This window comes from Podarcis tiliguerta (genome assembly GCF_965153285.1).
Source record: "Podarcis tiliguerta genome assembly, chromosome: 18".
In the NCBI taxonomy this organism is placed as follows: domain Eukaryota; kingdom Metazoa; phylum Chordata; class Lepidosauria; order Squamata; family Lacertidae; genus Podarcis; species Podarcis tiliguerta.
In genome coordinates, this window is record NC_139551.1 from 6,941,589 (window position 1) to 6,968,637 (window position 27,049).

Sequence of the window (27,049 nt, forward strand, 5' to 3'; positions counted from 1 at the left end):
GCGCCGGCTGATCTGTGCTTTCTGCCTCTAAGCTTTCTGTTCTCCTACTCTCAATACACGCCGGGTCCTGGGAGAGGAGGGGGGTCTCACATGCTTTCGAAGGACACTGAGTCTGTCCACTGTCTCTCCCTGGTACTTCTTCTTGTTGGTGTTCCTCCCCCAATATTTCCCAGCTTCTCCCCTCTGCAGCCTCTGAACTGTGACCTTCTGCAAACCGCTGTTCTAAATCTATACCGTCCTCCTCTTCTCTTATTCTGCGTTTTTGTTTTTGAGACTTCTTCGGTTCATCTGTTTTTGTGACTGTGTGGAACCCAGTTCAGCTACTGATTAGAATAGAATCATAGAGTTGGAAGAGACCGCAAGGGCCATCAAGTCCAACCCCCTGCCAAGCAGGAAACACCATCAGAGCACTCCTGACATATGGTTGTCAAGCCTCTGCTTAAAGACCTCCAAAGAAGGAGACTCCACCACACTCCTTGGCAGCAAATTCCACTGTCAAACAGCTCTTAACTGTCAGGAAGTTCTTCCTAATGTTGAGGTGGAATCTTCTTTCTTGTAGTTTGGATCCATTGCTCCGTGTCCGCTTCTCTGGAGCAGCAGAAAACAACCTTTCTCCCTCCTCTATGTGACATCCTTTTATATATTTGAACATGGCTATCATATCACCCCTTAACCTCCTCTTCTCCAGGCTAAACATGCCCAGCTCCCTTAGCCATTCCTCATAAGGCATCGTTTCCAGGCCTTTGACCATTTTGGTTGCCCTCCTCTGGACACGTTCCAGTTTGTCAGTGTCCTTCTTGAACTGTGGTGCCCAGTGTGTGACTGTGGATATGGATAAAAGCCCCCCATCCAAACAGTGACTATCATCAGTACAGGCAAGAAAAAATAATAATTTTAATTTTTATCATCTATTTATTTAATAACATGCTACATTGATTATTAGGGACACAGGTGGTGCTGTGGGTTAAACCACAGAGCCTAGGACTTGCCGATCAGAAGGTTGGAGGTTCGAATCCCCGCGCCGGGGTGAGCTCCCGTTGCTCGGTCCCTGCTCCTGCCAACCTAGCAGTCCGAAAGCACGTCAAAGTGCAACTAGATAAATAGGCATCGCTCCGGCGGGAAGGTAAACAGCGCTTCCGTGCGCTGCTCTGGTTTGCCAGAGGCGGCTTGGTCCTGCTGGCCACATGACCCGGAAGCTGTACGCCGGCTCCCTCGGCCAGTAAAGCGAGATGAGCGCCGCAACCCCAGAGTCGGCCACGACTGGACCTAGTGGTCAGGGGTTCCTTTACCTTTACCTTACATTGATTATTGCTTTCATTTTATGGATCAATGCTCTCGTTAGATAGTAAAATTCATGTTAAATTGCTGTTTTAGGGATTGTTTTTAAAAGTCGGGAAGGGATTAATCCATTTTGCACTCCTTTCTATGGGAAAGTGCGCCTCTGTTTTGGAACGCTTTGGTTTTGGAACGGACTTCCGGAACGGATTAAGTTTGAGAACCAAGGGACCACTGCATTCCCAGAGGTATAGAAACTGAAAATGTTTTAAATGTATAAGAATGTTGTTCTTTTAAAAATGAAAAATAATTTTTTAAAGAGAGAGAGAGAAAAAGGGGTCCTTGTTACGGTAAAATCTGGGTGTGAGGCTGCTCGGCCACCCAGCTCATCGGACTTAGTCTGCGGGTCCCTGCGGAGGAAAATGAGTTCAGCCGGAGACAGGAGCAAACTGCAGAAGATCCATGTTTATTGCGCAACAGGTTCAAGGCAAGACTGAGCAGCGAGAAAGGGGTGACATGAACTTTTGAAACTTCCCTCCATGTCCCAGAATACAGTGCAAAATACATCCCAGTTACATCATGAATACATTAAGAAGAGGTTGGGTTACACAGATTACATCATGAATATATTAAGAAGAGGTTGGGTTACACAGGATTAACATATGGAGGAGGGAGGGGGGAATATGCAGAGCTGGAGATATGCGTAGATAAGCACATCCTGAGTCCAGGTGATGAGAAGACAATGGTCCATGTATGCATAGTCTGTCACCTGGCATTGCCCAGAGGAAAGGCTTGGCAGAGTGATTTGACAGGATTAGGGTCTTGACACCTTGCTTGAGGGATTACGGAGGACAGGGGAGGTGTCATGGAGTCCTAGAGAAATTGAGCAAATTGGCACGTTGATTTTCTATGAATTTTATAGATTTTAGTCCCTTTTGACATTGACAATTGGAAATAAATGGATATATTGTAGCGAAGAAGGAGGTGAAGAAGACATGCCCCCCCCCTTCCATATCAGTCCTGATCCTGCAAAACTTTCCTTACAGACTAATGGAGGGATGCTGCCTCTGTGTTTGACATGAGGAGACGGCTGTTCGAGGCCACAAGCACACCATCGCCCCCAGAGATTGTGCTTTCCTCTTTGCAAAGCAGGGAGGAAAAGAAAGTCTTTTTCTTCTTTCGGAGAGCAACACGTGCGAGCCAGCCGGAAAGGGGCCCCTGAGAGTGGGAGAGAGGAAGGAGCAAAGGGTCGAGGAGGGGGGAGTAGCATCCCCAGAAAGGAAAAGGGGGGGGGAGGGAGAATGCAATGGAATCCCAGAAAAAGGTGGAGGGAAATTGTAATGTAGCAGAACTGGGAGGCGGAGGCATAAAGAGACTTAATACATTTGCAAGCCATCGCAGAGGTCCTTTTGCAGGAAACTGAGAAACTCCCAAAGGAGCAAACGAGATGCAAGGATTGTTCCCAGGCTTTAAAAACAAAGTTTGAATCCAGACCCTCCTGAAATCACAGGACAAGCACCAAGCTGTTTAGGGAAGTTTTTAATATTTAATGCTGTATTGTTTTTAACACTCGATTGGGAGCTGCCCAGAGTGGCTGGGGAAACTCAGCCAGATGGGCGGGGTATAAATAATAAATTACAGTGGTGCCCCGCAAGACGAATGCCTCGCAAGACGGAAAACCCGCAAGACGAAAGGGTTTTCCGTTTTCAGAGGTGCTTCGCAGGACAAATTTCTCTATGGGCTTGCTTCGCAAGACGAAAATGTCTTGCGATTCTTGAGGGTTTTTTTCGCTCCCCACCCCCTTTTTCTAAGGCGCTAAGCTGCTAATAGCCTTTTAGCAGCTAATCCGCTAATCCCTTAAGCCTTTAATAGCCGCTAAACCGCTAATAGCGCTAAGCCGCTAAGCCGCTAATAGGGTTGCTTCGCAAGACGAAAAAACCGCAAGACGAAGAGACTCGCGGAACGGATTAATTTCGTCTTGCGAGGCACCACTGTATTATTACACGATAAGGATCCCGTGATCTACCAGGATCAGCTGGGGATCTACCGGTAGATCACAATCTACTGGTTGGACACCCCTGATATACAGTGGTACCTCGGGTTACATACACTTCAGGTTACAAACTCTGCTACCCCAGAAATAGTACCTTGGGTTAAGAACTTTGCTTCAGGATGAGAACAGAAATCGCACGAGGCCCCATTAGCTAAAGTGGTGCTTCAGGTTAAGAACAGTTCCAGGTTAAGAGCAGACCTCCAGAACGAATTCTTAACCCGAGGTACCACTGTACATTATTTACACAATAGGTTCTATCTGATTGGCTGGTTCTGCTTCCCTCCTGGAGCCTGATTGGTCTTTTCCTGCTAGCCAATCAGTTGCTGCGTTCTAGGATCCTACCTGCCTATTGCTGTAGCATCCAAGCTTGGTACATAACACTATGATTCTATGAAATGCTAGAAACCTTCTTTCCAAAAAAAAAAGGCAGGGGAACCGGAGGTGATGCTTCGTTTCATAGAATCATAGAGTTGGAAGAGACCACAAGGGCCATCGAGTCCAACCCCCTGCCAAGCAGGAAACACCATCAGAGCACTCCTGACATATGGTTGTCAAGCCTCTGCTTAAAGACCTCCAAAGAAGGAGACTCCACCACACTCCTTGGCAGCAAATTCCACTGTCAAACAGCTCTTACTGTCAGGAAGTTCTTCCTAATGTTTAGGTGGAATCTTCTTTCTTGTAGTTTGGATCCATTGCTCCGTGTCCGCTTCTCTGGAGCAGCAGAAAACAACCTTTCTCCCTCCTCTATGTGACATCCTTTTATATATAGGAACATGGCTATCATATCACCCCCCCTAACCTCCTCTTCTCCAGGCTAAACATGCCCAGCTCCCTTAGCCGTTCCTCATAAGGCATCGTTTCCAGGCCTTTGACCATTTTGGTTGCCCTCCTCTGGACACGTTCCAGTTTGTCAGTGTCCTCCTTGAACTGTGGTGCCCAGAACTGGACACAGTACTCCAGGTGAGGTCTGACCAGAGCAGAATACAGTGGCACTATTACTTCCCTTGATCTAGATGCTATACTCCTATACTCGTTTGGGGGGGGGGAGGAATTGTCCCCGATCCCAGGACTGAAACCTAGCGGGTGGGAGAATGCTCTGCTGACGCTCAGAGGTACCTTTTACTCAAGGCATTCCAGCGGTGGAAACTGCAGATACAAAAACCCTCTTGCAGTCCACCCACAGAGCTGGAACAACAGCGACATTTTACCCCCTGGGGGAGAGATGCAATGCTGGAGGCGGAGGAGGCCCGGGGCCAGCAGAGCGCATGGCAAGCATAGCCAGAGGCTGCTTCTGTTGCAGAGACGTGGGCGAGGACTCTGGAAACGGGTCAACCTGCAAGACCTGGAGTTTTCTGGCTCTGGCACGCAGACTGCGAAGCGTACCAAAGCCCCACGAGAAGGAAGCCCTCGCTCATAAAAATTATGCGTGCCACAGAGAAAACAGACGGAGAAAAGTTTGTCTCCCTCTCTAGAACACGTGGACATACAGTGGTACCTCAGGGTAAGTACTTAATTCGTTCCGGAGGTCCGTACTTAACCTGGAACTGTTCTTAACCTGAAGCACCACTTTAGCTTATGGGGCCTCCTGCTGCCACCGCGCCACCGGAGCACGTTTTCTGTTCTCATCCTGACGCAAAGTTCTTAACCTGAGGTACTATTTCTGGGTTAACAGAGTCTGTAACCTGAAGCGTATGTAACCCGAGGTACCTCTGTATTATTATTACAGTGTTACCTCGGGTTAAGTACTTAATTCGTTCCGGAGGTCCGTACTTAACCTGGAACTGTTCTTAACCTGAAGTGGCACTGTGGGTTGGGACAGTGTTCTCGAAGCTACAAACATGAGTTTGACCAAACTGTGGGAGGCAGTGGAAGACAGGAGTGCCTGGCATGCTCTGGTCCAGGGGGTCACGAAGTGTCGGGCACGACTAAACGACTAAACATAGCTGCCAAAGTTCCCCTTTTTAAAAGAGAAAATCCCTTATTTCGAATAGGATCCCTCGCAAGAAAAGGGGAAAGTTGACAGCTATGCGACTAAACAACAACTTTGAACTATGGATCGCTTTGGCGACTCATGAAAAAGAGGACATGTCCTGGGAAAAGAGGACATATGGCAACCGGACATGTCCCGGGATCTCTCTGCAGAGCTTGGAGGGCTCGCCTCCCACGCTGCGTTCTGCCAACCAGTTTTGCACCCAGAGAAAGTGGGGAGAAAGAGGAATGGAAACGAAGGGTGCGCTCACCCCACTACCCGGCCCAGGTAGCTCAAGAAGGACTTCTGGCATTGTGCTTTGTATGCCTTGAGACCAGTGGCGTAGCGTGGGGGGTGAAGGGGGGGCCGGCCGCACCGGGCGCAACATCTGGGGGTTAGGGTTAGGGGACGCAGATTCACGGGTTAGGGGGCGCAAATCCACGGGTTAGGGGGCGCAAATTACTTGCCTTGCCCCGGGTGCTGACAACCCACGCTACGCCACTGCTTGAGACTGGGGGGGCGGGTCTCCCTTACTTAGACCCACATCCCTCCCGCTTCTCAAAGGCTGCGCAGGGGCTGATCAAGGAATGCGCTTTCGTCCCCCCCCCCCCTTTCCCTCTTCGCCCCCATCCCTCTACTTTGCGCCCTCCTCTTTCTCCTGGCTCCCCCATTGGCTGCTTCGTAGGTAGCCCTGCGCAATGGTTGGTTGGCTGCCTGGCCTGTCACCCTCCCCCCCCCCTCTCCTCAACCCCCCCCCCCCCGCCACCTCCAGCCCTCTTTGAATTTGAAACTTGCCTGTGTGTTGCAAAAAAGCATCGAGTTTCAACCTTGGACTCGTCCGGATGCGGAGAGAGAGAAAGAGAGAGAGATCGCGGCTATAGCAGAAAGCGAACCAAGCGGAGACATTGTCTTTCAATTAAGGGTATCTGCAACATCTTTTTTCAAACAAACAAACAAAACCCAAAGAATCCGCCTTCTCCTCAAGCGGATCTTTGAGGTTAAGAAGAGGCGGGTTTGCAGACGAGGGTCTTGCTTAGGGGAACAGTTTGGAGGAGAAGACCCGGAGGGGGTCTGCGGCTCATGTGGAAGGAACAGACCAGGTAAGAGGCAGCAGGAGAGCGCGCGCGCCCGCCCCGGGGCAGCCGGGTTCCCACGAAACCCGAAGGGCTGGCGACTGGACAGACTTGGAGTGGCTGCGCTAAGGCGCACTTCCTTCTTGTCTACTTGCCAAGGAGGCTGTAAGCCAGGAAAAATGTGGCTGTGCGGTGGTTTTTGGGTGGTTTGCTGATGGTCACGGCTTTGCTTTGTGTAAGTTAGTATATTTTGGAAGGGAAGGAGGAAGAAGGGAGAGAGGAGGGAGGAAGGAAGGAAGGAAGGAGGGGGGGAGGGAAAGAGACGAAAGAGAGAAGGAAGGGGAAAAAGAAAGAGGAGGAGAACAAAAGGGAAAGAGTACAAAAAAGATAAGAGATTTGCAGAGCTGAAAGGGACCCCAGAGGTCATCCAGCCCAACCCGCTGTAATCCAGGTAAGGTAAAGGTAAAGGGACCCCTGACCGTTAGGTCCAGTCGCGGACGACTCTGGGGTTATGGCGCTCATCTCGCTTTATTGGCCGAGGGAGTCGGTGTGCAGCTTCCGGGTCATGTGGCCAGATTGACTAAGCCGCTTCTGGCGAACCAGAGCAGTGCACGGAAACGCCGTTTACCTTCCCGCCGGAGTGGTAGCTAGTTATCTACTTGCACTTTGACGTGCTTTCGGACTGCTAGGTTGGCAGGAGCAGGGACCGAGCAACGGGAGCTCACCCCGTCGTGGGGATTCGAACCGCTGACCTTCTGAATGGCAAGCCCTAGGCTCAGTAGTTTAACCCACAGCGCCACCAAAATCTCCACTAAAGCATCCATGAGAGACGGCCATCTAACCTCTCATATGGCCATGAGGTCTTACCCCGCTGTCTCCAGGCATAATAACTTGGCATTTCAAAGAATCATCAAATTTTAGAGTGGGAAGGGACCCCGCGGGTCATCTAGCCCAACCCAGGAATCTGCTTTGCCCAACGCAAGGCTCAAACCCACGACCCTTGAGATTAGGAGTCACCTGCTCTCCCAACTTAGCTGCTATCCCCAGAAACACTTTAGTGGTTCTGCTGGGGCTGGGAAGAAAGGATAATATCATTCTGGCCCTTGAACCAAACAGGCAGGTTTCCATCAAGCTGGCCAGGAGCAAATGGGAGCTCATTTCTAAAGAAGAGGGGTAGAAACATTGTCAAGTTGCAATCAGTGAGCTTGAAGAACCTCAAAAGTTTAGCTGTGGGGTTAGAATCATAGAATCATAGAGTTGGAAGAGACCACAAGGGCCATCGAGTCCAACCCCCTGCCAAGCAGGAAACACCATCAGAGCACTCCTGACATATGGTTGTCAAGCCTCTGCTTAAAGACCTCCAAAGAAGGAGACTCCACCACACTCCTTGGCAGCAAATTCCACTGTCGAACAGCTCTTACTGTCAGGAAGTTCTTCCTAATGTTTAGGTGGAATCTTCTTTCTTGTAGTTTGGATCCATTGCTCCGTGTCCGCTTCTCTGGAGCAGCAGAAAACAACCTTTCTCCCTCCTCCATGTGACATCCTTTTATATATTTGAACACGGCTATCATATCACCCCTTAACCTCCTCTTCTCCAGGCTAAACATGCCCAGCTCCCTTAGCCGTTCCTCATCAGGCATCGTTTCCAGGCCTCTGACCATTTTGGTTGCCCTCCTCTGGACACGTTCCAGTTTGTCAGTGTCTGTAAACTTCATGCAGGTGGTTCCATGTGCCTGCAAATTTGTGCATGAAGGCGGGATTTTTAATTGTGGTTTTTATGGCTTCTTTCAATTCCCACGTAGCTTTTCATCCCAATGCATTTTGAATTCTATGGAATCGCAGTTGCTGCCGCAGCAGGCAGAAAAATCTTGAAGTGGTCTGCAAAGACCCTTAGCGATTTTAAAGCAGGAGTTTGAGGGTCGCGGGTGGCGCTGTGGGTTAAACCACAGAGCCTAGGACTTGCCGAGCAGAAGGTCAGTGGTTCGAATCCCCGCAATGACGGGGTGAGCTCCCATTGCTCGGTCCCTGCTCCTGCCAACCTAGCAGTTTGAAAGCATGTCAAAGTGCAAGTAGATAAATAGGTACCACTCCGGCGGGAAGGTAAACGGCGTTTCCGTGCGCTGCTCTGGTTCGCCAGAAGCGGCTTAGTCATGCTGGCCACATGACCCGGAAGCTGTACGCCGGCTCCCTCGACTAATAAAACGAGATGAGCGCCGCAATCCCAGAGTCGGCCACGACTGGACCTAATGGTCAGGGGTCCCTTTACACTTTCGGGACGTTGATGCCGCAGCGATGGCCGTGACAGAGGGCGGCTGCCACCTTGACCTCAGCCCCCATGTTTCCCTTTCCTCTGATGCTTCTATCTCCTTTCTCCATGAACCTGGGCAGCCCCTGAGTTGTTGGTTCTTCAGTGGCGGGCCAGTGGTGTGTGGTGGGTCAGGCATGAAGGCGGAGAAGGAGGGCGGAGAGCAGTGGTGGTGGCGAGGCTCAGGCAGCGCGATGCCTCCCTTCCCATTGGAGCAGCCCCAATCCCATTCCTACTTGCGTGCAAGCAGGAGGGGGCAGGGATCCTTCAGCTGGGAAGGGAGGCTTCCCGTTGCCTAACTGAGAGATCCCTGCCCCCTCCTGCTTGCACGCAAGCTCTGATAGGCAGCGTGACGCCTCCCTTCGCAGTTGAGAGATCCCTGCCTCCTCTTGCTTGCACGCAAGCTCTGAAAGGCAGCGAGAAGCCTCCCTTCACAGTTGAGAGATCCCTGCCTCCTCCTGCTTGCATGCAAGCTCTGAAAGGCAGCGTGAAGCCTCCCTTCCCAGCTTAGTTGCTGGGGTCAGGGAAGGTGGAGGCAGCCCGGAAGCTGCATCTGAGAGCCCTTGAACCACCATCATATGGGGACTTCCGAGCAGCTCCTGAAGCCAGCCAGAGCCAACTGCTCCGGGCTGCTGAGACTGCCGCTGCTGCATCTCCCGGGGACATTAGATGAAATCCGGGGATGGAATTTTCCGGGGACTTATTCGCAAATCCAGGGACTGTCCCCGGGAAACGGGGACGTCTGGTAACCCTACTCTAGAGGTCTGTTTTATTGCAAATCCGTGATGGTTCTGTGCTTTGGGAGCAGCCAGCCATGTTCCCAATTTCAGCGCTGCTTGCTCCTGCAAGAGATTTGGAGCAGTCGTGCCACTTCACTTCCAGTCAGCGAATTTCCTGCAGCTTCCTGCCGATATATCCTGTGCTCAGAAGAAATCCCCCTTTAATTGCGTCACCTGTTTTCTCGCTGCGCAGGAAAAGAGGTTCAGGGGTTAAGCTTCAGCGGATGGTCGCACAAACTTGTGAGGCGTTCACCTTTGACTCGCCTTCCTGGCCCTCCCGTTGCAAAGAGAGCTTCCAAATCGTGGCTCCCGGGTGCAAGAAAGTGTGCGTTTAATTTATTAACTGCCATATCACTCAGGTTTGAGAGCAGAGGGGTCCTCAGGTCAGTGGCGTAGCATGGGGGGTGCAGGGGGGGGCCGGCCGCACCGGGCGCAACATCTGGGGGTTAGGGTTAGGGGGCACAAATCCACGGGTTAAAAAAAAAGGTAAAGTACCCCTGCCCATACGGGGCACTCTTGACAGACTCTAGGGTTGTGCGCCCATCTCACTCAAAGAGGTCAGGGGCCAGCGCTGTCCGAACACACTTCCGGGTCACGTGGCCAGCGTGACATCGCTGCTCTGGCGAGCCAGAGCCGCACACGGAAACGCCGTTTACCTTCCCGCTAGTAAGCGGTCCCTATTTATCTACTTGCACCCGAGGGTGCTTCCGAACTGCTAGGTTGGCAGGCGCTGGGACCGAACGACGGGAGCGCACCCCGCCGCGGGGATTCGAACCGCCAACCTTTCGATCGGCAAGCCCTAGGCGCTGAGGCTTTTACCCACAGCGCCACCCGCGTCCCTAATCCACGGGTTAGGGGGCGCAAATTACTTGCCTTGCCCCGGGTGCTGACAACCCACGCTACGCCACTGCCTCAGGTTGAGGATTCGGAGGTCAAATCCCAACTCAGATCGCCAAACCAGATTGGAAAACAAACGTCAGGGCTCAGGAAAGCTGCCCCGGGACGCTGCTTTGCCGACGTGATTTATGGCCCAATCTGTTATGGCGCCTAATATTTCCCTCGCTTGGTGTAACTAATTGGCTCGTTAGCGGGAATATTTATGCCGCTCCAGAGCATGCCAAGTTGCCCTTCCATGGAAAGGCTTCCTCCTTCAATTGTCAGCCGGCATTTGCAATCTTAGCCGGGTTTTCCCGAAAGCTCAACTTTGCCAGCAGCGCACTCGCAGAAGGGCTTGTTCCCATTGCAGTCATAGTGGCGTATGGTGCTTGAGAGATCTGCTAGCCTAACCCCCTGCTGGCTTCAGGGCTTCCAGTGCAACCACAACCTCCCTGACAGGTAGCTGTCCCAAAGGGCCAATCACCTCCCAAGGAAGCCTGTTCCGTTGTTGAACAGCTCTACATAATAATAATAAAAACTTTTTATTTGTGTCCCGCCCTCCCCGGCCAAAGCCGGGCTCAGAGCGGCTAACAACAGGTAAAAATAGCACAGTGCACATAAAATCGTGCAGTTAATTAAAATACATTCTTGAATCAAATCAGAATCAAATTAATGGCAACCATCGGGTTAGAGTTCTGTGAACACTATTACTTCAAGGGAAGTAATAGTGCCACTGTATTCTGCTCCGGTCAGACATCACCTGGAGTACTGTGTCCAGTTCTGGGCACCACAGTTCAAGAAGGACACTGACAAACTGGAACGTGTCCAGAGGAGGGCAACCAAAATGGTCAAAGGCCTGGAAACGATGCCTTATGAGGAACGGCTAAGGGAGCTGGGCATGTTTAGCCTGGAGAAGAGGAGGTTAAGGGGTGATATGATAGCCATGTTCAAATATAGAAAAGGATGTCACATAGAGGAGGGAGAAAGGTTGTTTTCTGCTGCTCAAGAGAAGCGGACACGGAGCAATGGATCCAAACTACAAGAAAGAAGATTCCACCTAAACATTAGGAAGAACTTCCTGACAGTAAGAGCTGTTTGACAGTGGAATTTGCTGCCAAGGAGTGTGGTGGAGTCTCCTTCTTTGGAGGTCTTTAAGCAGAGGCTTGGCAACCATATGTCAGGAGTGCTCTGATGGTGTTTCTTGCTTGGCAGGGGGTTGGACTCGATGGCCCTTGTGGTCTATTCCAACTCTATGATTCTATGATTCTAAGATTACAGAAGGAGAAAGGGGGTCAGGCTGTGCCTTGGCCAAAGGCCTGGTAGAACAGCTCTGTCTTGCAGGCTCTGCGGAAAGATGTCAAGTCCCGCAGGGCCCTAGTCTCTTGCGACAGAGCGTTCCACCAAGTTGGGGCCAGTACTGAAAAGGCCCTGGCTCTAGTTGAGGCCAGCCTAAGCTCCCTGTGGCCTGGGAACTCCAAGATGTTTTTATTTGATGACCGTAAGGTCCTCCGTGGGACATGCCAGGAGAGGCAGTCCCGTAGGTCCGAGGGTCCTAGGCCGTCTAGGGCTTTAAAGGTTAAAACCAGCACCTTAAACCCGATCCTGTACTCCACCGGGAGCCAGCGCACTGGGTGAATGTGATCCTGCGGCAAAGACCCCGTAAGGAGTCTCGCCGTGGCATTCTGCACCCGCTGGAGTTTCTGGGTCAGTCTCAAGGGCAGCCCCACGTAGAGCGAGTTACAATAATCCAGTCTGGAGGTGACCATCGCGTGGATCACAGTGGCTAGGTCAGGTGATGAGAGGTGAGGAGCCAACTGCTCTTCTCATTGGAAAAGCATTTCCTAATGTTCAGCCAAAATCTGCTGGATTTATAGAGTTCTCCATGGGGAATTCTATAAGCACAGCCGATCCCAGCAAACAACAGCACTCAAATTCAGGACCTATCAGCTGATCGGCGCTGGCTCAAAGCCCTCGGCTGTGGTGCAGAATTTCTAGAGGGAGCAACACAGCACAGCTGATCCCAGTAGCCAAAGCAGAATCTGAAGGCAATGCCAGCCCATCAGGGATCGTCTCTGACTTCAACCCTGCTGGGATCAGCGGCATTACAAGATTCCATAGCACAGCTGATCCCTGCAGAGAGCAGAGTTTGAAGTCGGTGCCGATTAGCTGACTGGAGGCAACTTCCAGCTGATCCTTTGCAACACAGTCTGTAGAGCAACCTCAACTGAAAAGGAGACCCATCAAATTGGGTCTTCAATACAGTCATACCTCGGGTTACAGACGCTTCAGGTTGCGTGATTTCGGGTTGTGCACCACGCCGAACCTGGAAGTACCGGAACGGGTTACTTCCGGGTTTCGGAGCTCGTGCATGCGCAGAAGCGCTAAATCGCGGCACTGCAGGTTGCGAACGTGCCTCCCGCACGGATCACATTCGCAACCTGAGCGTCCACTGTACTGAATACAGTGCTCTACATGGGGCTACCTTTGAAGGTGACCCAGAAACTAATCCAGAATGCGGCAGCTAGACTGGGGACTGGGAGCGGCCGCCGAGACCACATAACACCGGTCTTGAAAGACCTACACTGGCTCCCAGTACGTTTGCAAGCACAATTCAAAGTGTTGGTGCTGACCTTTAAAGCCCTGAATGGCCTCAGTCCAGTAGACCTGAAGGAGCGTCTCCACCCCCATCGTTCAGCCCGGACACTGAGGTCCAGCTCCGAGGGCCTTCTGGCAGTTCCCTCCCTGCGGGAAGACAAGTTACAGGGAACCAGGCAGAGGGCCTTCTTGGTGGTGGTGTCCGCCCTGTGGAACGCCCTCCCACCAGATGTCAAAGAGAACAACAACTACCAAACTTTTAGAAGGCATCTGAAGGCAGCCCTATTTAGGGAAGCTTTTAATGTTTGATATACAGTTGTACCTCGCAAGACGAATGCCTCGGAAGACGAAAAACCCGCAAGACGAAAGAGTTTTTCATTTTCTGAGTTGCTTCGCAAGATGGATTTCCCTATGGGCTTGCTTCGCAAGGCGAAAACGTCTTGCGCCTTTTTAAAAAAACCGCCAATGCATTCCTATGGGAAACCGTCAATACACATTGGTGCTTCGCAAGACGAAAAAACTCGCAGAACGAATTAATTTCGTCTTGCGAGGCACCACTGTATTACTGTATTTTAATATTTGATTGGAAGCCGCCCAGAGTGGCTGGAGAAGCCCAGCCAGATGGGCGGGGTATGAATAATAAATAATAAATTATTATTATTATTATTATTATTATTATTATGCATACAGAGCTCTAGTCCTACCCCCAAAACGAACTTAATTCATGTTCAGTTCCACTGGGGCTGCTTTCAAGGGGAGGTCCGGAGATCTTTGAACGAATTCAGCAAACTCGCTCATTCAAAGCTGAGCCAGCCCTCGTTCCTCGGGACAAACCACCCACATCTGGGTTTGGCAACAGTATGGATGGAGGTGGTCACCGCAGAAAACAATTGAGGCCTCCTTTTTTATCTTTCTGGTCTGCTCCTGTCGCTCCTGCTCTTCATCTCTCTTCCACAAGCTGCTCCGTAAATTATTCAGGTCCTCTTTGTACAGCTGTATGAAAGATTTATCCCCTTGGCAAGAGAGATGGCGATGTAGAGCAGGGTCTCTGGTTGCAAGCGGCAGGAGCCAACAGTCGCTCCGGTAATTGAGCCCTAAACAGAGAGGCTGGCCTAGTGCAGCTTCCAAAACGAAGGTAAAGGTAAAGGTACCCCTGCCCGTACTGGCCAGTCTTGACAGACTCTAGGGTTGTGCGCCCATCTCACTCAAGAGGCCGGGGGCCAGCGCTGTCCGGAGACACTTCCGGATCACGTGGCCAGCGTGACATCGCTGCTCTCGCGAGCCAGAGCCGCACACGTAAACGCCGTTTACCTTCCCGCTAGTAAGCGGTCCCTATTTATCTACTTGTACCCAGGAGTGCTTTCAAACTGCTAGGTTGGCAGGCGCTGGGACCGAACGATGGGAGCGCACCCCGCCGCGGGGATTCAAACCGCCGAACTTTCGATCGGCAAGCCCTAGGCGCTGAGGCTTTTACCCACAGCGCCACCCGCATCCCAAAACGAAGCTAGAATCATATAATTGTCAAGTTGGAAGGCGCCCTGAGAGTCGTCTCGTCCAGCCCCCTGCAGGTTGTAGTTGTTGTTATTTCAACGTATCACTTGCTGATTACAGAAAGAGGGGGACGCGGGGGACGCTGTGGGTTAAACCACAGAGCCTAGGGCTTGCCGATCAGAAGGATGGCGGTTCGAATCCCCGCAATGACGGGGTGAGCTCCCATTGCTCGGTCCCTGCTCCTGCCAACCTAGCAGTTCGAAAGCACGTCAAAGTGCAAGTAGATAAATAGGTACCGCTCCGGCGGGAAGGTAAACGGCATTTCCGTGCACTGCTCTGGTTCGCCAGAAGCTGCTTAGTCATGCTGGCTACATGACCCGGAAGCTGTACGCCGGCTCCCTTGGCCAGTAAAGCGGATGAGCGCCGCAACCCCAGAGTCGTCCGAGACTGGACCTAATGGTCAGGGGTCCCTTTACCTTTACAGAAAGAGGAGGATCATAGTTGTTGGCATCTGTCTGTCTGAAGAGGCAATGGAGTGCACCTGGCAGGGGCAAGTCAAACCACTGGAGAATCACAGCACCTGCTGTGGCTGTAACTTGTAACTGCTGTCACCTGTGTTAGCAGCACCCAAGTGACCTCCCCAGGAAGCGTGTTTGGAGGTCCTGGAGAGCTCAAATGACAGATAGATAGTCAAAGCTGGGGAGGAAATGTGGGAGAAATGTTGTCTGCTAGAATAAAAGAAAATTATCATAAAGTAATTTGGAGGCAGTATTTAACACCAGTCAGATTAAATCAAATAAACAAGGAATATTCGGTTTTATGTTGGAGGGGATGCCAGGAAACAGGGGATTATCTTCACATGTGGTGGGGGTGTAAATATGTACAATTTTTTTGGCAAAGCGTGGTTAACAGAAATCACTGGGTTAACACTGACCAAAAATCCAGAGGTAGCATTACTAACAATTTACGATGGAGTGGAAGGTTTGCAGAAGGCAGCCCAGACATCTGAAGGCAGCCCTGTTTAGGGAAGTTTTAAATGTTTGATGTTTCATCGCTTTATTATTATTATTATTATTATGATGATGATGTTGATGATGATGGGATCCGCCCAGAGTGGCTGGAGAAACCGAGCCAGGTGGGTGGGCTATAAATAATAAATTAAAAGTAAAGCTAAAGGGACCCCTGACCATTAGGTCCAGTCGTGGCCGACTCTGGGGTTGCGGAGCTCATCTCGCTTTATTGGCCAAGGGAGCCGGCGTATAGCTTCCGGGTCATGTGGCCAGCATGACAAAGCAGCGCACGGAAACGCCATTTACCTTCCCGCCAGAGCGGTACCTATTTATCTATTTGCACTATGACGTGCTTTCGAACTCCTAGGTTGGCAGGAGCAGGGACCGAGCAACGGGAGCTCACCCCGTCATTGCGGGGATTCGAACCGCCGACCTTCTGATCAGCAAATCCTAGGCTCTGTGGTTTAGACCACAGTGCCACCTGCATCCCTTTAAATAACAAATTACTATTATTATTATTATTATTATTATTATTATTACTATTATGTCTGTGTACTCTCGCCTTTTCCAGAAAAGATGGACACTTTCAGCACCAAGAACCTGGCTCTGCAAGCTCAGAAGAAACTTCTGAGCAAGATGGCGTCCAAAAACATGGCTAGCATCTTCATTGATGACACCAGCAGCGACATCCTGGACGAACTGTACCGGGTCACCAAGGAGTACACGAGGAACCGCAAGGAAGCCCAGAAGATCATCAAGAACCTGATCAAGGTGGTCATGAAGCTGGGTGTCCTCTACCGCAACGGACAGTTCAACGCGGACGAGCTGGCCCTCATGGATCGCTTCCGGAAGAAGTTGCACACTTTGGCCATGACCGCCGTCAGCTTCTACCAAATAGACTTCACCTTCGACCGGCGCGTCCTATCCAACATGCTCAAGGAGTGCTCCGAGCTGCTCCACCAAGCGGTCAACACCCACCTGACAGCCAAGTCCCACTCGCGCATCAACCACGTCTTCAACCACTTTGCGGACTACGAGTTCCTCTCGGCCCTCTACGGGTCGTCCGAGCCTTACCGCACGCACCTGCAGAGGATCTGCGAAGGGCTTAACCAAATGCTCGACGAAGGGAACATCTGAGAGCCCAGCCTGCCAGCTTTCAGAAAGGGAACATCTGGAGATGGTTGTTGATTTTGGTGGCCTCCACTTGGACTTCTCCATGCTGTATGGCACGAAGCAACTTGTGGTCTTTCGGGGTTCGGCTTGGTCATGCTTAGGGGCTTGCGGGGAGGGTGTTGTTCCTGATTCAAATGGTCCGTCCTCCTCCTTCTCCACTTCATGTGGGAATGTTAATGATAGTAGGAGATGATATATTGATTAAGTATTATCCTTACATCACTCACGTTCGAGTCCTGCAGCAGAGCAGATTCTCCTCAGTTTTGAATCTCTTTAGTTAAGTACAGTGGTACCTCGGGCTACATACGCTTCAGGTTACAGACTCCGCTAACCCAGAAATAGTGCTTCAGGTTAAGAACTTTGCTTCAGGGTGAGAACAGAAATCAGGCTCCGGCGGTGCAGCAGCAGCAGCGGGAGGCCCCATTAGCTAAAGTGGTGCTTCAGGTTAAGAACAGTTTCAGGTTAAGTACGGACCTCCGGAATGATTTAAGTACTTAACCCAAGGTACCACTGTAATCCAATCTGGCTTGCCCAGATGGATTATTCCTGGTGTCCCCTTTTATCCCTCTTAAAAGAATAAAGGCACAGGAGTCTTTCCATAAAAGTAACAAGAAGTTTACTCACATTCAGTTCAGTTTGATCCCTGAAGGCAGACTTTAGCTTGTAGTTACAGAACACAGTGTGAGTTCATCTCATATGGAGATTAAGGTCGTGTGCTGCTGGCTGAGAGCCAGCAGACAGCAAAAAACAGCAAGAGAAGAAAATGGTTGCGTGACTTGGCTCTTTTATGGAGTCAGCCTGGCCTGCACCCATCTCCCAGGTCAAATGCAGGGGAAGGATGCTCCAGACCAGCAGAACAGGAAGTTATAATGACTGGAGTACCATCCCCTGCTTGTGCCCACTCTAGGGAAACAAGGAATGTTGTATTTGACTGCTCCAATGGATTACATTCCACACCTCATTCCCGCGAAATGAAATGGTTTTGCAAAGACCTTCCCTTACCACCAGATGGAAGGTGGGTCTGAATCCGGCCTTCTCCAAAGCAGAAGGTTTGCTTTGCAGGGTCATCAGGCTGAAAGACTTGGGGCCTCCAAAAAAATGGGTTGTAATCCAAAAAAAGGGACACGCACTTCCGGGTCTGACGTGGGTGTAATCCAAAACACTTGCAAAGCAAGGTACCACTGTAGCTTTGGCCAGTTCGCAATCCCGTTCCTCGGTCCTCATTCCTTCTCCATGAATTTGGCCGACCCTTTTTAAAGGCATCTGAAGGTCACGCCACTGCAATCAGAAAGTATACCTAGCACTGTGCTAGTTTGGCAATATTCACTGACGTAGTTCAGAAATCTCTGAGCTGCACCTGGAAGCAGTTCCCATAATTTCTAGGTGAACAGAATGTGAATTAAATTCATTTTGGGGTATAATCTGGAACGATTTCGAGGTCATCTTCATGTTTATTCTTTTACATGTGTTGTTGAGTTTTGTTTTGTTTTGTTTTCTACTCTTTAGACTCTTTGAGCCTTTAAGCTTAAAGATCATAATCGCCGGGGGAAATAAATTAAACCGTCCACATTCCGCTGTGTGTCTTTTGGTGTTTTCGTCCTCTTCTAGAGTATATGTCATACTTCAGTGAACCACATGGGTGGGCAAACTAAGGCCCAGGGGCCGGATCCGACCCAATCACCTTCTAAATCCAGCCCGTGGGTGGTCCGGGAATCAGCGTGTTTTTACATGAGCAGAATGTGTCCTTTTATTTAAAATGCATCTCTGGGTTATTTGTGGGGCACAGGAATTCGCTCATTATTGTTTTTTCCAAAATATAGTCTGGCCCCCCCACAAGGAGGACCGGCCCCCTGCTTTGGGAAAGCCCTCCATCTTTCCCAACACCAGGGTCTTTTCCAGGGAGTCTTCTCTTCTCATGAGGTGGCCAAAGTCTTGGAGCCTCAGCTTCAGGATCTGTCCTTCCAGTGAGCACTCAGGGCTGATTTCCTTCAGAATGGACAGGTTTGATCTTCTTGCAGTCCATGGGACTCTCAAGAGTCTCCTCCAGCACCATATGTGATTGTAAAACTGTAATTTGAAAAACCAAATTATTATTTTTATTATTAATAATAATAATACAGTGGTACCTCGGATTACATATGCTTCAGGTTACAGATGCTTCAGGTTACAGACTCCGCTAACCCAGAAATATTACCTTGGGTTAAGAACTTTGCTTCAGGATGAGAACAGAAATCGTGCTCTGGTGGCACGGCGGCAGCAGGAGGCCCCATTAGCTAAAGTGGTGCTTCAGGTTAAGAACAGTTTCAGGTTAAGAACGGACCTCCGGAACGAATTAAGTACTTAACCCGAGGTACCACTGTAATAATAAGAATGAATAAAGATTTACATTGGGATCTGCTGCCTCTGTGAATCTTGCCACCTGAGGAAGTCGCCTCACCTTGCCTCATGAGTGGGCCGGCCCTATTGGGAAGATATTCCTGGACTTAAGCTGACCCTTTAAGCCCAGGAGGTCTTCCTTCTAAAAATGAAGCAAGTCAATTCAGAGATTGCTCATCTCCCAGAATCCTGGAGCATCTTCTTCCACACCTCACCAGCTGCCGTCGAACGCTGAGCAGCTGGAACGTCGGCAGCTGCACGGAAGCGCAGCAGAACGACAGGTGATTGATGCTGCCAAGGAAGAAGGCCAGAGATGCAGCGGCAATCCCTTTCCACTCGTTAGTCAGCAACCTGCTGAGAGCCTCGTTAATTACATGCCAAGGAAAGCAGTCCTCGGAGGAAGGACGGCTGCTCGCGGCGAAACACAGGAAGATTCCCTACCCAGTCAGACCAAAGCTCGCTCCGCTGGTTAAAGAGTGTGGTTGCTGGTAATGCCAAGGTTGCAGGTTCGAGTTGCATATTCCTGCACTGCAAGGGGTTGGACTAGATCAGTGGCGTAGCGTGGGTTGTCAGCACCCGGGGCAAGGCAAGTAATTTGCGCCCCCTAACCCGTGGATTTGGGGACGCGGGTGGCGCTGTGGGTTAAAGCCTCAGTGCCTAGGGCTTGCCGATCAAAAGGTCGGCGGTTCGAATCCCCGCGGCAGGGTGCGCTCCTGCTGTTCGGTCCCAGCGCCTGCCAACCTAGCAGTTCGAAAGCACCCCTAAGTGCAAGTAGATAAATAGGGACTGCTTACTAGCGGGAAGGTAAACGGCGTTTCCGTGTGCGGCTCTGGCTCGCCAGAGCAGCGATGTCACGCTGGCCACGTGACCCCGAAGTGTCTTCGGACAGCGCTGGCCCCCGGCCTCTTTGAGTGAGATGGGCGCACAACCCTAGTCTGTCAAGACTGGCCCGTACGGGCAGGGGTACCTTTACCTTTACTTTAACCCGTAGATTTGCGCCCCCTAACCTGTGAATTTGCGCCCCCTAATCCTAACCCCCAGATGTTGCGCTCGGTGCGGCCGGCCCCCCCTGTACCCCCCACGCTACGCCACTGGACTAGATGACTGTCAGGGTTCCTGCCAACTCTACAATTCTATTTTTCTATCTGTCCAAGAGGCTAATCTTCCCCACGGATCTGGATTAGGACACTTAACTATTGGCTTCGCCTAAACTCAAATCTCCCCAGTTTAATATCCCTAGAGCTGCCATATTGTCACACGACCGCCTGGACTAAAATTGTCCATCAAAAACTTCACTCCTGTGGTTTATCACCCCAACAGCGACTCGCTTTGGGTTTTAGTAAAGCAAACAGTCTAATTTGTCAGCGCCTAAATGATATCGCGGGTGGTGCTGTGGGTTAAACCACAGAGCCTAGGACTTGCCGATCAGAAGGTCGGCGGTTCGAATCCCCGCGACGGGGTGAGCTCCCGTTGCTCAGTCCCTGCTCCTGCCAACCGAGCAGTTCTAAAGCACACCAGCGAAAGTAGATCAATAGGTACCGCTCCGGCAGGAAGGTAAATGTCGTTTCCGTGTGCTGCTCTGGTTCGCCAGAAGCGGCTCAGTCCTGCTGGCCGCATGACCAGGAAGCTGTACGCCAGCTCCCTCGGCCAATAAAGTGAGATGAGCGCCGCAACCCCAGAGTCAGCCACGACTGGACCTAATGGTCAGGGTTCCCTTTACCTAAATGATATCGAGCGTCAAAACAACTTGGCCACAATAAGGGTTTTGCCCGTGGTATGACTATTTTCCACCTTTCCATTTCGACTCTCTGGCACCCTATCTGCATAACCTAGCAATTCTAAAAGATAGGCGCGCTTTTACTCTCGCAAGATTGAATGTACTGCCCTCGGCTGGACTTGAGGGACGATTACAACAGATTCCACACGAGAAACGCTTATGTCCCTGTGGAGATGGCAGTCGTGAATTGGTGGCACACGTCTTCTGGGTTTCTGGGGGTTTTCCTGTTGTTATTCTGCCTCTCACAGCTACAATAAACCTACCATTAAAATTATGGACTGATCATTTCTTTGTCGGGGGCAAACTTAGCAGGGGATCAAATACTTCCCCCCCCTCACTGTATGTTGCTTTGAATGTATAATTTACATGTGATTTTCTTCAGTAACGTTTCGTTCTGGGTTTTGGGGGATGTTTCAACGTGTTGCAAATCACCTTGAGGTTTTTTTTCCTTTAAAATACATAGCGGTTATAGAAATGAGGGGGCAACTGTGGCTTTTGCTTTTAAATTTTTCTGAAGCTGTGGGTGGGAATGTATTTATGTGGTAGAGTCACCATTTATCGTTTCATGTCATTCTACGACATAACCTTACAAGTTTATTTTGACCTTGCACCAGGGGTTTGGTTGTTTTTTATGGTGTTTTGAGTTACATTGTTCCTTCAAGAAAACTAAAAATAACAATACTAATAACAATACATTCCTCTTTTCAATGCTCTTGAGCATGGGTAGGCAAACTAAGGTCCGGGGGCCGGATCCGGCCCAATCGCCTTCTAAATCCGGCCCGTGGGCGGTCTGGGAATCAGCGTGTTTTTACATGAGTAGAATGTGTCCTTTTATTTAAAATGCATCTCTGTGTCATTTGTGGGACATAGAAATTCATTCATATATATTTTTCAAAATTTAGTCCGGCCCCTCACAAGGTCTGAGGTACAGTGGACTGGCCCCCAGCTGAAAAAGTCTGCTGACCCCTGCTCTTGAGAGCAACATAGACGAGACTTGCACACCGATTTTTATTAGCGCCCAGGAAATGGACGCAGCAGCAGCAAAGAGACGAACAGAGGCAAACTAAGATATATATATTCTGATTTATTCGAACTATTGCCCTTTTTCACCAAGGTAGAGAGAAGGTGGGATTCTGTTGTGGTTATTAAGCTGGATTACGGAGGGGGGGGGGAATGCGCCGGTGTATTTATTTGGTCCTTTGATCAGAGGAATCGAAACGTCTGTGATGGTTTTCGGACGCAGTCTCTCTGTGACAGCTGCTGCTGGTCTCTCATAGACTGGGTGCTGCACCGTCAGACTGGAAACGAAGATTGCTAGGATGATAAACGGCGCCCCACATTTATTCCCCGCACCACCGGTGACAATTCGTATTCCACAGCGGAACACCAGAAACATCTCAAGAGGAGCTTTCAGGGTTTGTGGTGCCGAAGCACTGTGCAGTTTTGCAAATGCTTCCCCCAATTCCTACTCCATGGTAGCACAGGAGAGAGGTCCCCACCCCTGCAAGAGTCAGCCAGAAGATCCGCTTGGAATGTCCCCGGCAAAGCACAGCACCTTCTAACAGGCATGGGAACTCGGCGATTCACAGCTCGTCGTGGGCCGTTTTGGCGACGATCAGCAGCTTGGAGAGTTCTGAGCGGAATTTGCCTTCCTTGTGAGACACTGCGAAGGGGAGAAGACGACAGCAGGGTGAACAGAAGGGCAGAAAACACAAGGAAAGGCAGGGTCACAGCTGCTCAACAGCGGAACAGGCTCTCCTTTTTAAACAGAGGTTGGATGGCCATCTGTCGTGTAGGATCACGCAGGTGGCGCTGTGGAGACACGGTTTGTTCTCAGACCAAACGGGCACAGGTAACCAATTTGCCCACAAGCAGTCTCTTGAGAGGGACGCGGGTGGCGCTGTGGGTTAAACCACAGAGCCTAGGGCTTGCCGATCAGAAGGTCGGCGGTTCGAATCCCCGCGACGGCGTGAGCTCCCGTTGTTCGGTCCCAGCTCCTGCCCACCTAGCAGTTCGAAACATGCCAAAGTGCAAGTAGATCAATAGGTACCACTCTGGCAGGAAGGTAAACAATGTTTCCATGCGCTGTTCTGGTTCGCCAGAAGCGGCTTAGTCATGCTGGCCACATGACCTGGAAGCTGTACGCCGGCTCCCTCGGCCAGTAAGGTGAGATGAGCACCGCAACGTCGGCCACGACTGGACCTAATGGTCAGGGGTCCCTTTACCTTTACCTTTAAACTAGCTAAAATGTGCAAGACAAGAACCAATGAGTGTTGGAAATGTAAGGAAAGGGAAGGTATCTTCTACCACATGTGGTGCTGGGCTCCTGCCACGAACGCTCTGGAGGCTTTGTCTGCCCCAAGCAGCCCTCTGTACCCCCGAAGTACAGTGGTGCCCCGCAAGACGAATGCCTCGCAAGACGGAAAACCCGCTAGACGAAAGGGTTTTCTGTTTTTCAATGCGCTTCGCAGGACGAATTTCTCTATGGGCTTGTTTCGCAAGACGAAAATGTCTTGCGATTCTTGCAATTTTTTTTCGCTCCCCACCCCCTTTTTCTAAGGCACTAAGCTGCTAATAGCCTTTTAGCAGCTAATCCGCTAATCCCTTAAGCCTTTAATAGCCGCTAATAGCCTTTTAGCAGCTAATCCGCTAATCCCTTAAGCCTTTAATAGCCGCTAATAGCCGCTAAACTGCTAATAGCGCTAATCCGCTAATCCGCTAATGGGCTTTCTTCGCAAGACGAAAAAACCGCTAGACAAAGAGACTCGCAGAACGGATTAATTTCGTCTTGCGAGGCACCACTGTAGTGTCATCAGCCCCTCCCGCTGCTACTCACCTGCCGTTTCGGTCACCTGGAATTCCTCCTCCTTTAAGGGAACGTCACTCTGCCCTCCAACCGCAGCCGTGGACTGCAACAAGACAGAAGGGACTCAGACAGGCATGTCCCAAAATTTCTCTCCCGCCTGCTGCTCAAACTAGTCGTCACAGGAACACAGGAATCTGCCTTCCACTGATTCAGGGCGCTGGGTCTATCCAAGCCCAATCAACACCAAGCGTGGGGAAGAAACCCTTTGGACGGCCAGGTTTTTTGAGACTCCAATTCTTATCATCCCAAGCAAGCCTTGGCCAGTGGAGTTGTAGTCAAGCTATGTTTGGCAGAAGGACCTGAAGGTCTTTGCTTACTTATTTGTTAGTTGCTTTTCTCAGTAGCCTAAAGTGGCTTCCCCCTTACTACCAAGCCAGCTTCAAGTCTGTTGTAATAACAACAACAACAACAACAACAACAATAATAATAATAATTTGTTATTTAAAGGGATGCGGGTGGCGCTGTGGTCTAAACCACAGAGCCTAGGACTTGCTGATCAGAAGGTCGGCGGTTCGAATCCCCGCGACGGGGTGAGCTCCCGTTGCTCGGTCCCTGCTCCTGCCAACCTAGTAGTTCGAAAGCACGTCAAAGTGCAAGTAGATAAATAGGTACCGCTCTGGCGGGAAGGTAAATGGCGTTTCCATGCGCTGCTTTGTCATGCTGGCCACATGACCCGGAAGCTGTACGCCGGTTCCCTCGACCAATAAAGCGAGATGAGCGCCGCAACCCCAGAGTCGGCCACAACTGGACCTAATGGTCAGGGGTCCCTTTAGCTTTACTTTTAATTTATTATTTATAGCCCACCCGTCTGGCTGGGTTTCCCCAGCCACCCTGGGCAACTCCCAACAGAATATTAAAAGCACATTAAAACCTCAAACTTAAAAAACTTCCCTAAGCAGGGCTGCCTTCAGATGTCTTCTAAAAGTCAGGTAGTTGTTTATTTCCCTGACATCTCATGGGAGGGCGTTCCACAGGGCGGGCGCCACCACCGAGAAGGCCCTCTGCCTGGTTCCCTGTAACTTTGCTTCTCACAATGAGGGAACTGTCAGAAGGCCCTCGGAGCTGGACTTCAGTGTCCGGGCTGGACGATGGGGGTGGAGACTCTCCTTCAGGTATACTGGGCCGAGGCTGTTTAGGGCTTGAAAGGTCAGCACCAACACTTTGAATTGTGCCCAGAAACGCACTGGGAGCCAATGTAGGTCTTTTAGGACTGGTGTTATATGGTCTCAGCGGCCACTCCGGATCATCAGTCTAGCTGCCGCATTCTGGATTAATTGCAGTTTCCGGGTCACCGTCAAAAGGAGCCCCATGCAGAGCGCATGGCAGTAGTCCAAGCAGGAGATAACCAGAGCATGCACCACTCTGGCGAGACAGTCTGCGGGCAGGGGGTGGTCTCAGTCAGCGTACCAGATGGTGGACAGCTGCCCTGGACACAGAATTGACCTGCAACTCCATGCACAGCTGTGAGTCCAAAACGACTCCCAGGCTGAGCTCCTGGTCCTTCAGGGGCGCAGTTACCCTATTCAGGGCTAATTTACTAAGCCATGCACAACTTAGGTCCAGGGACTGCCCAAACCCTGATATCCCAACTCAATCACTACAGGGGTGGGGGAGGCTCATTTGATAATAGTAAGAATCGCCCCAATCCTGTGGAACTCCCTGCCAAAAGAGATTCAGCAGGCACCTCCTGTGCCAACTTTCAAATACCTGATGATACCTTTTCTAGACTATCAGACCTATGAAGGCCATTAAGAATACAATTATTTTCATATTGAGATATTTGTAGAATTTGGAAGAAATTCTTCCAACTTTTATTCTTTTTTTCTTCTTTTCTTTTCTTTTCTTTTCTCTTTTGTTCTTTTTAGATATATGTGTGTGCTCATCTGAAATATATATATATATATATATATATATATATATATGTGTGTGTGTGTGTATTTAGGGACGCAGGTGGCGCTGTGGGTTAAACCACAGAGCCTAGGACTTGCCGATCAGGAGGTTGGCGGTTCGAATCCCCGCGACGGGGTGAGCTCCTGTTGCTCGGTCTCTGCTCCTGCCAACCTAGCAGTTTGAAAGCACACCAGTGCAAGTAGATAAATAGGTCCCGCTCTGGTGGGAAGGTAAACGGCGTTTCCATGCACTGCTCTGGTTCACCAGAAGCGGCTTAGTCCTGCTGGCCACATGACCCGGAAGCTGTACGCCGGCTCCCTCGGCCAGTAAAGCGAGATGAGCGCTGCAACCCCAAAGTCGGTCACGACTGGACCTAATGGTCAGGGGTCCCTTTACCTTTACTTTACATGTCCAGGTAAATAAAACAGGAATCAAGGAGGAATGCGAAATGCATTTAGCAAATCCCGGAGGTCATAAACAGGAAAGGAAGGATGGCAGTGAAAGATAGTATTTACCATCTCCTTGTGAACTCTCGACTGGACCTAATAGTCAGGGGTCCCTCTATGTATGAATTTGCAATATTTTGCTTATATTTTGTAATAATTATGTTAAATGAATTAATTAAAAAAGAATGCAATTGAATAACTGTATTCATTAACTACGAACAATTGGTGTCTGTTTTTAATATTTCTATTTTCTATTGTGTGGTTTTATTGCTGTAAACACTTCTGATATTTTTTTATTTGTATTTTTTTTTATGATGCAGCAGCATACAAACACTGCTATAAATAAACACAATGAAATTTAGACAGGGCCGTTTCTACGTGGAGATGCCAGGGATCAAACAGGAGACCTTAGGCCAGCCCCCCACCACACCCTAGAAACAGAAAAGACTTACGTAGGCCATGCCATACTCGATCTTCGCTCCTTTGACCTCGCCTTTAAACTGGGTGAAGAAGAGGTAAGACTTCCCTTGAGGCCTTGGACGTGAAAGGAAAGGACAAAATGGAAAGCCACAGCATTAAGAGAGGAAGAGGTTGTATGCGGGTTATATGTAGGGACGCGGGTGGCGCTGTGGTCTAAACAACCGAGTCTCTTGGGCTTGCCAGTCAGAAGGTCGGTGGTTTGAATCCCCGCAACGGGGTGAGCTCCCGTTGCTCGGGCCCAGCTCCTGCCAACCTTAGCAGTTCGAAAGCACACCAGTGCAAGTAGATAAATAGGTACCACTGCGGCAGGAAGGTAAGCAGCATTTCCGTGCACTATGGTTTCCGTCACAGTGTCCCGCTGCACCAGAAGCGGTTTAGTCCTGCTGGCCACATGACCCGGAAAGCTGTCTGTCGACAAATGCCGGCTCCCTCGGCCTGAAAGCTAGATGAGGGTTGCAACCCCACAGTTGCCTTTGACTAGACTTAACCACCCAGGGGTCCTTTACTTATGCAAAGATGTCAGGCTGGGTGATTAATAATAATAATAATAATAATAATAATAATAATTTTTTATTTATACCCCGCCCTCCCCAGCCAAGGCCGGGCTCAAAGCGG

General features: G+C 50.3%; 2 protein-coding genes across 4 annotated transcripts in view; one reads left to right on the plus strand and one right to left on the minus strand.

The window, feature by feature from the left end:
* The first annotated feature begins 6,112 nt into the window (after window positions 1-6,112).
* The window catches only part of TNFAIP8L1 (TNF alpha induced protein 8 like 1), a 155,099-nt gene continuing 134,162 nt past the window's right edge, over window positions 6,113-27,049 (plus strand). The window contains exons 1-2 of one of the 3 annotated variants that reach the window (XR_014506704.1): window positions 6,113-6,397; window positions 15,998-16,913. Coding sequence is in view for 1 of the 3 variants with exons in the window: in XM_083421982.1 (XP_083278108.1) it covers window positions 16,003-16,563 (561 nt within the window). In the remaining 2 variants the exon portion in view is untranslated. Of the gene's footprint in view, window positions 6,398-15,997; window positions 18,172-27,049 lie in introns of those variants that run through there. The other 2 variants (XR_014506705.1, XM_083421982.1) reach the window with 2 other exon arrangements.
* The window catches only part of MYDGF (myeloid derived growth factor), an 8,593-nt gene continuing 3,360 nt past the window's right edge, over window positions 21,817-27,049 (minus strand). The window contains exons 4-6 of the mRNA XM_083421986.1: window positions 26,407-26,488; window positions 23,589-23,661; window positions 21,817-22,415 (exon numbers count right to left, since the gene is read on the minus strand). Of these exons, the coding sequence (XP_083278112.1) occupies window positions 22,336-22,415; window positions 23,589-23,661; window positions 26,407-26,488 (235 nt within the window). The 3' untranslated portion in view covers window positions 21,817-22,335. The remainder of the gene's footprint in view (window positions 22,416-23,588; window positions 23,662-26,406; window positions 26,489-27,049) is intronic.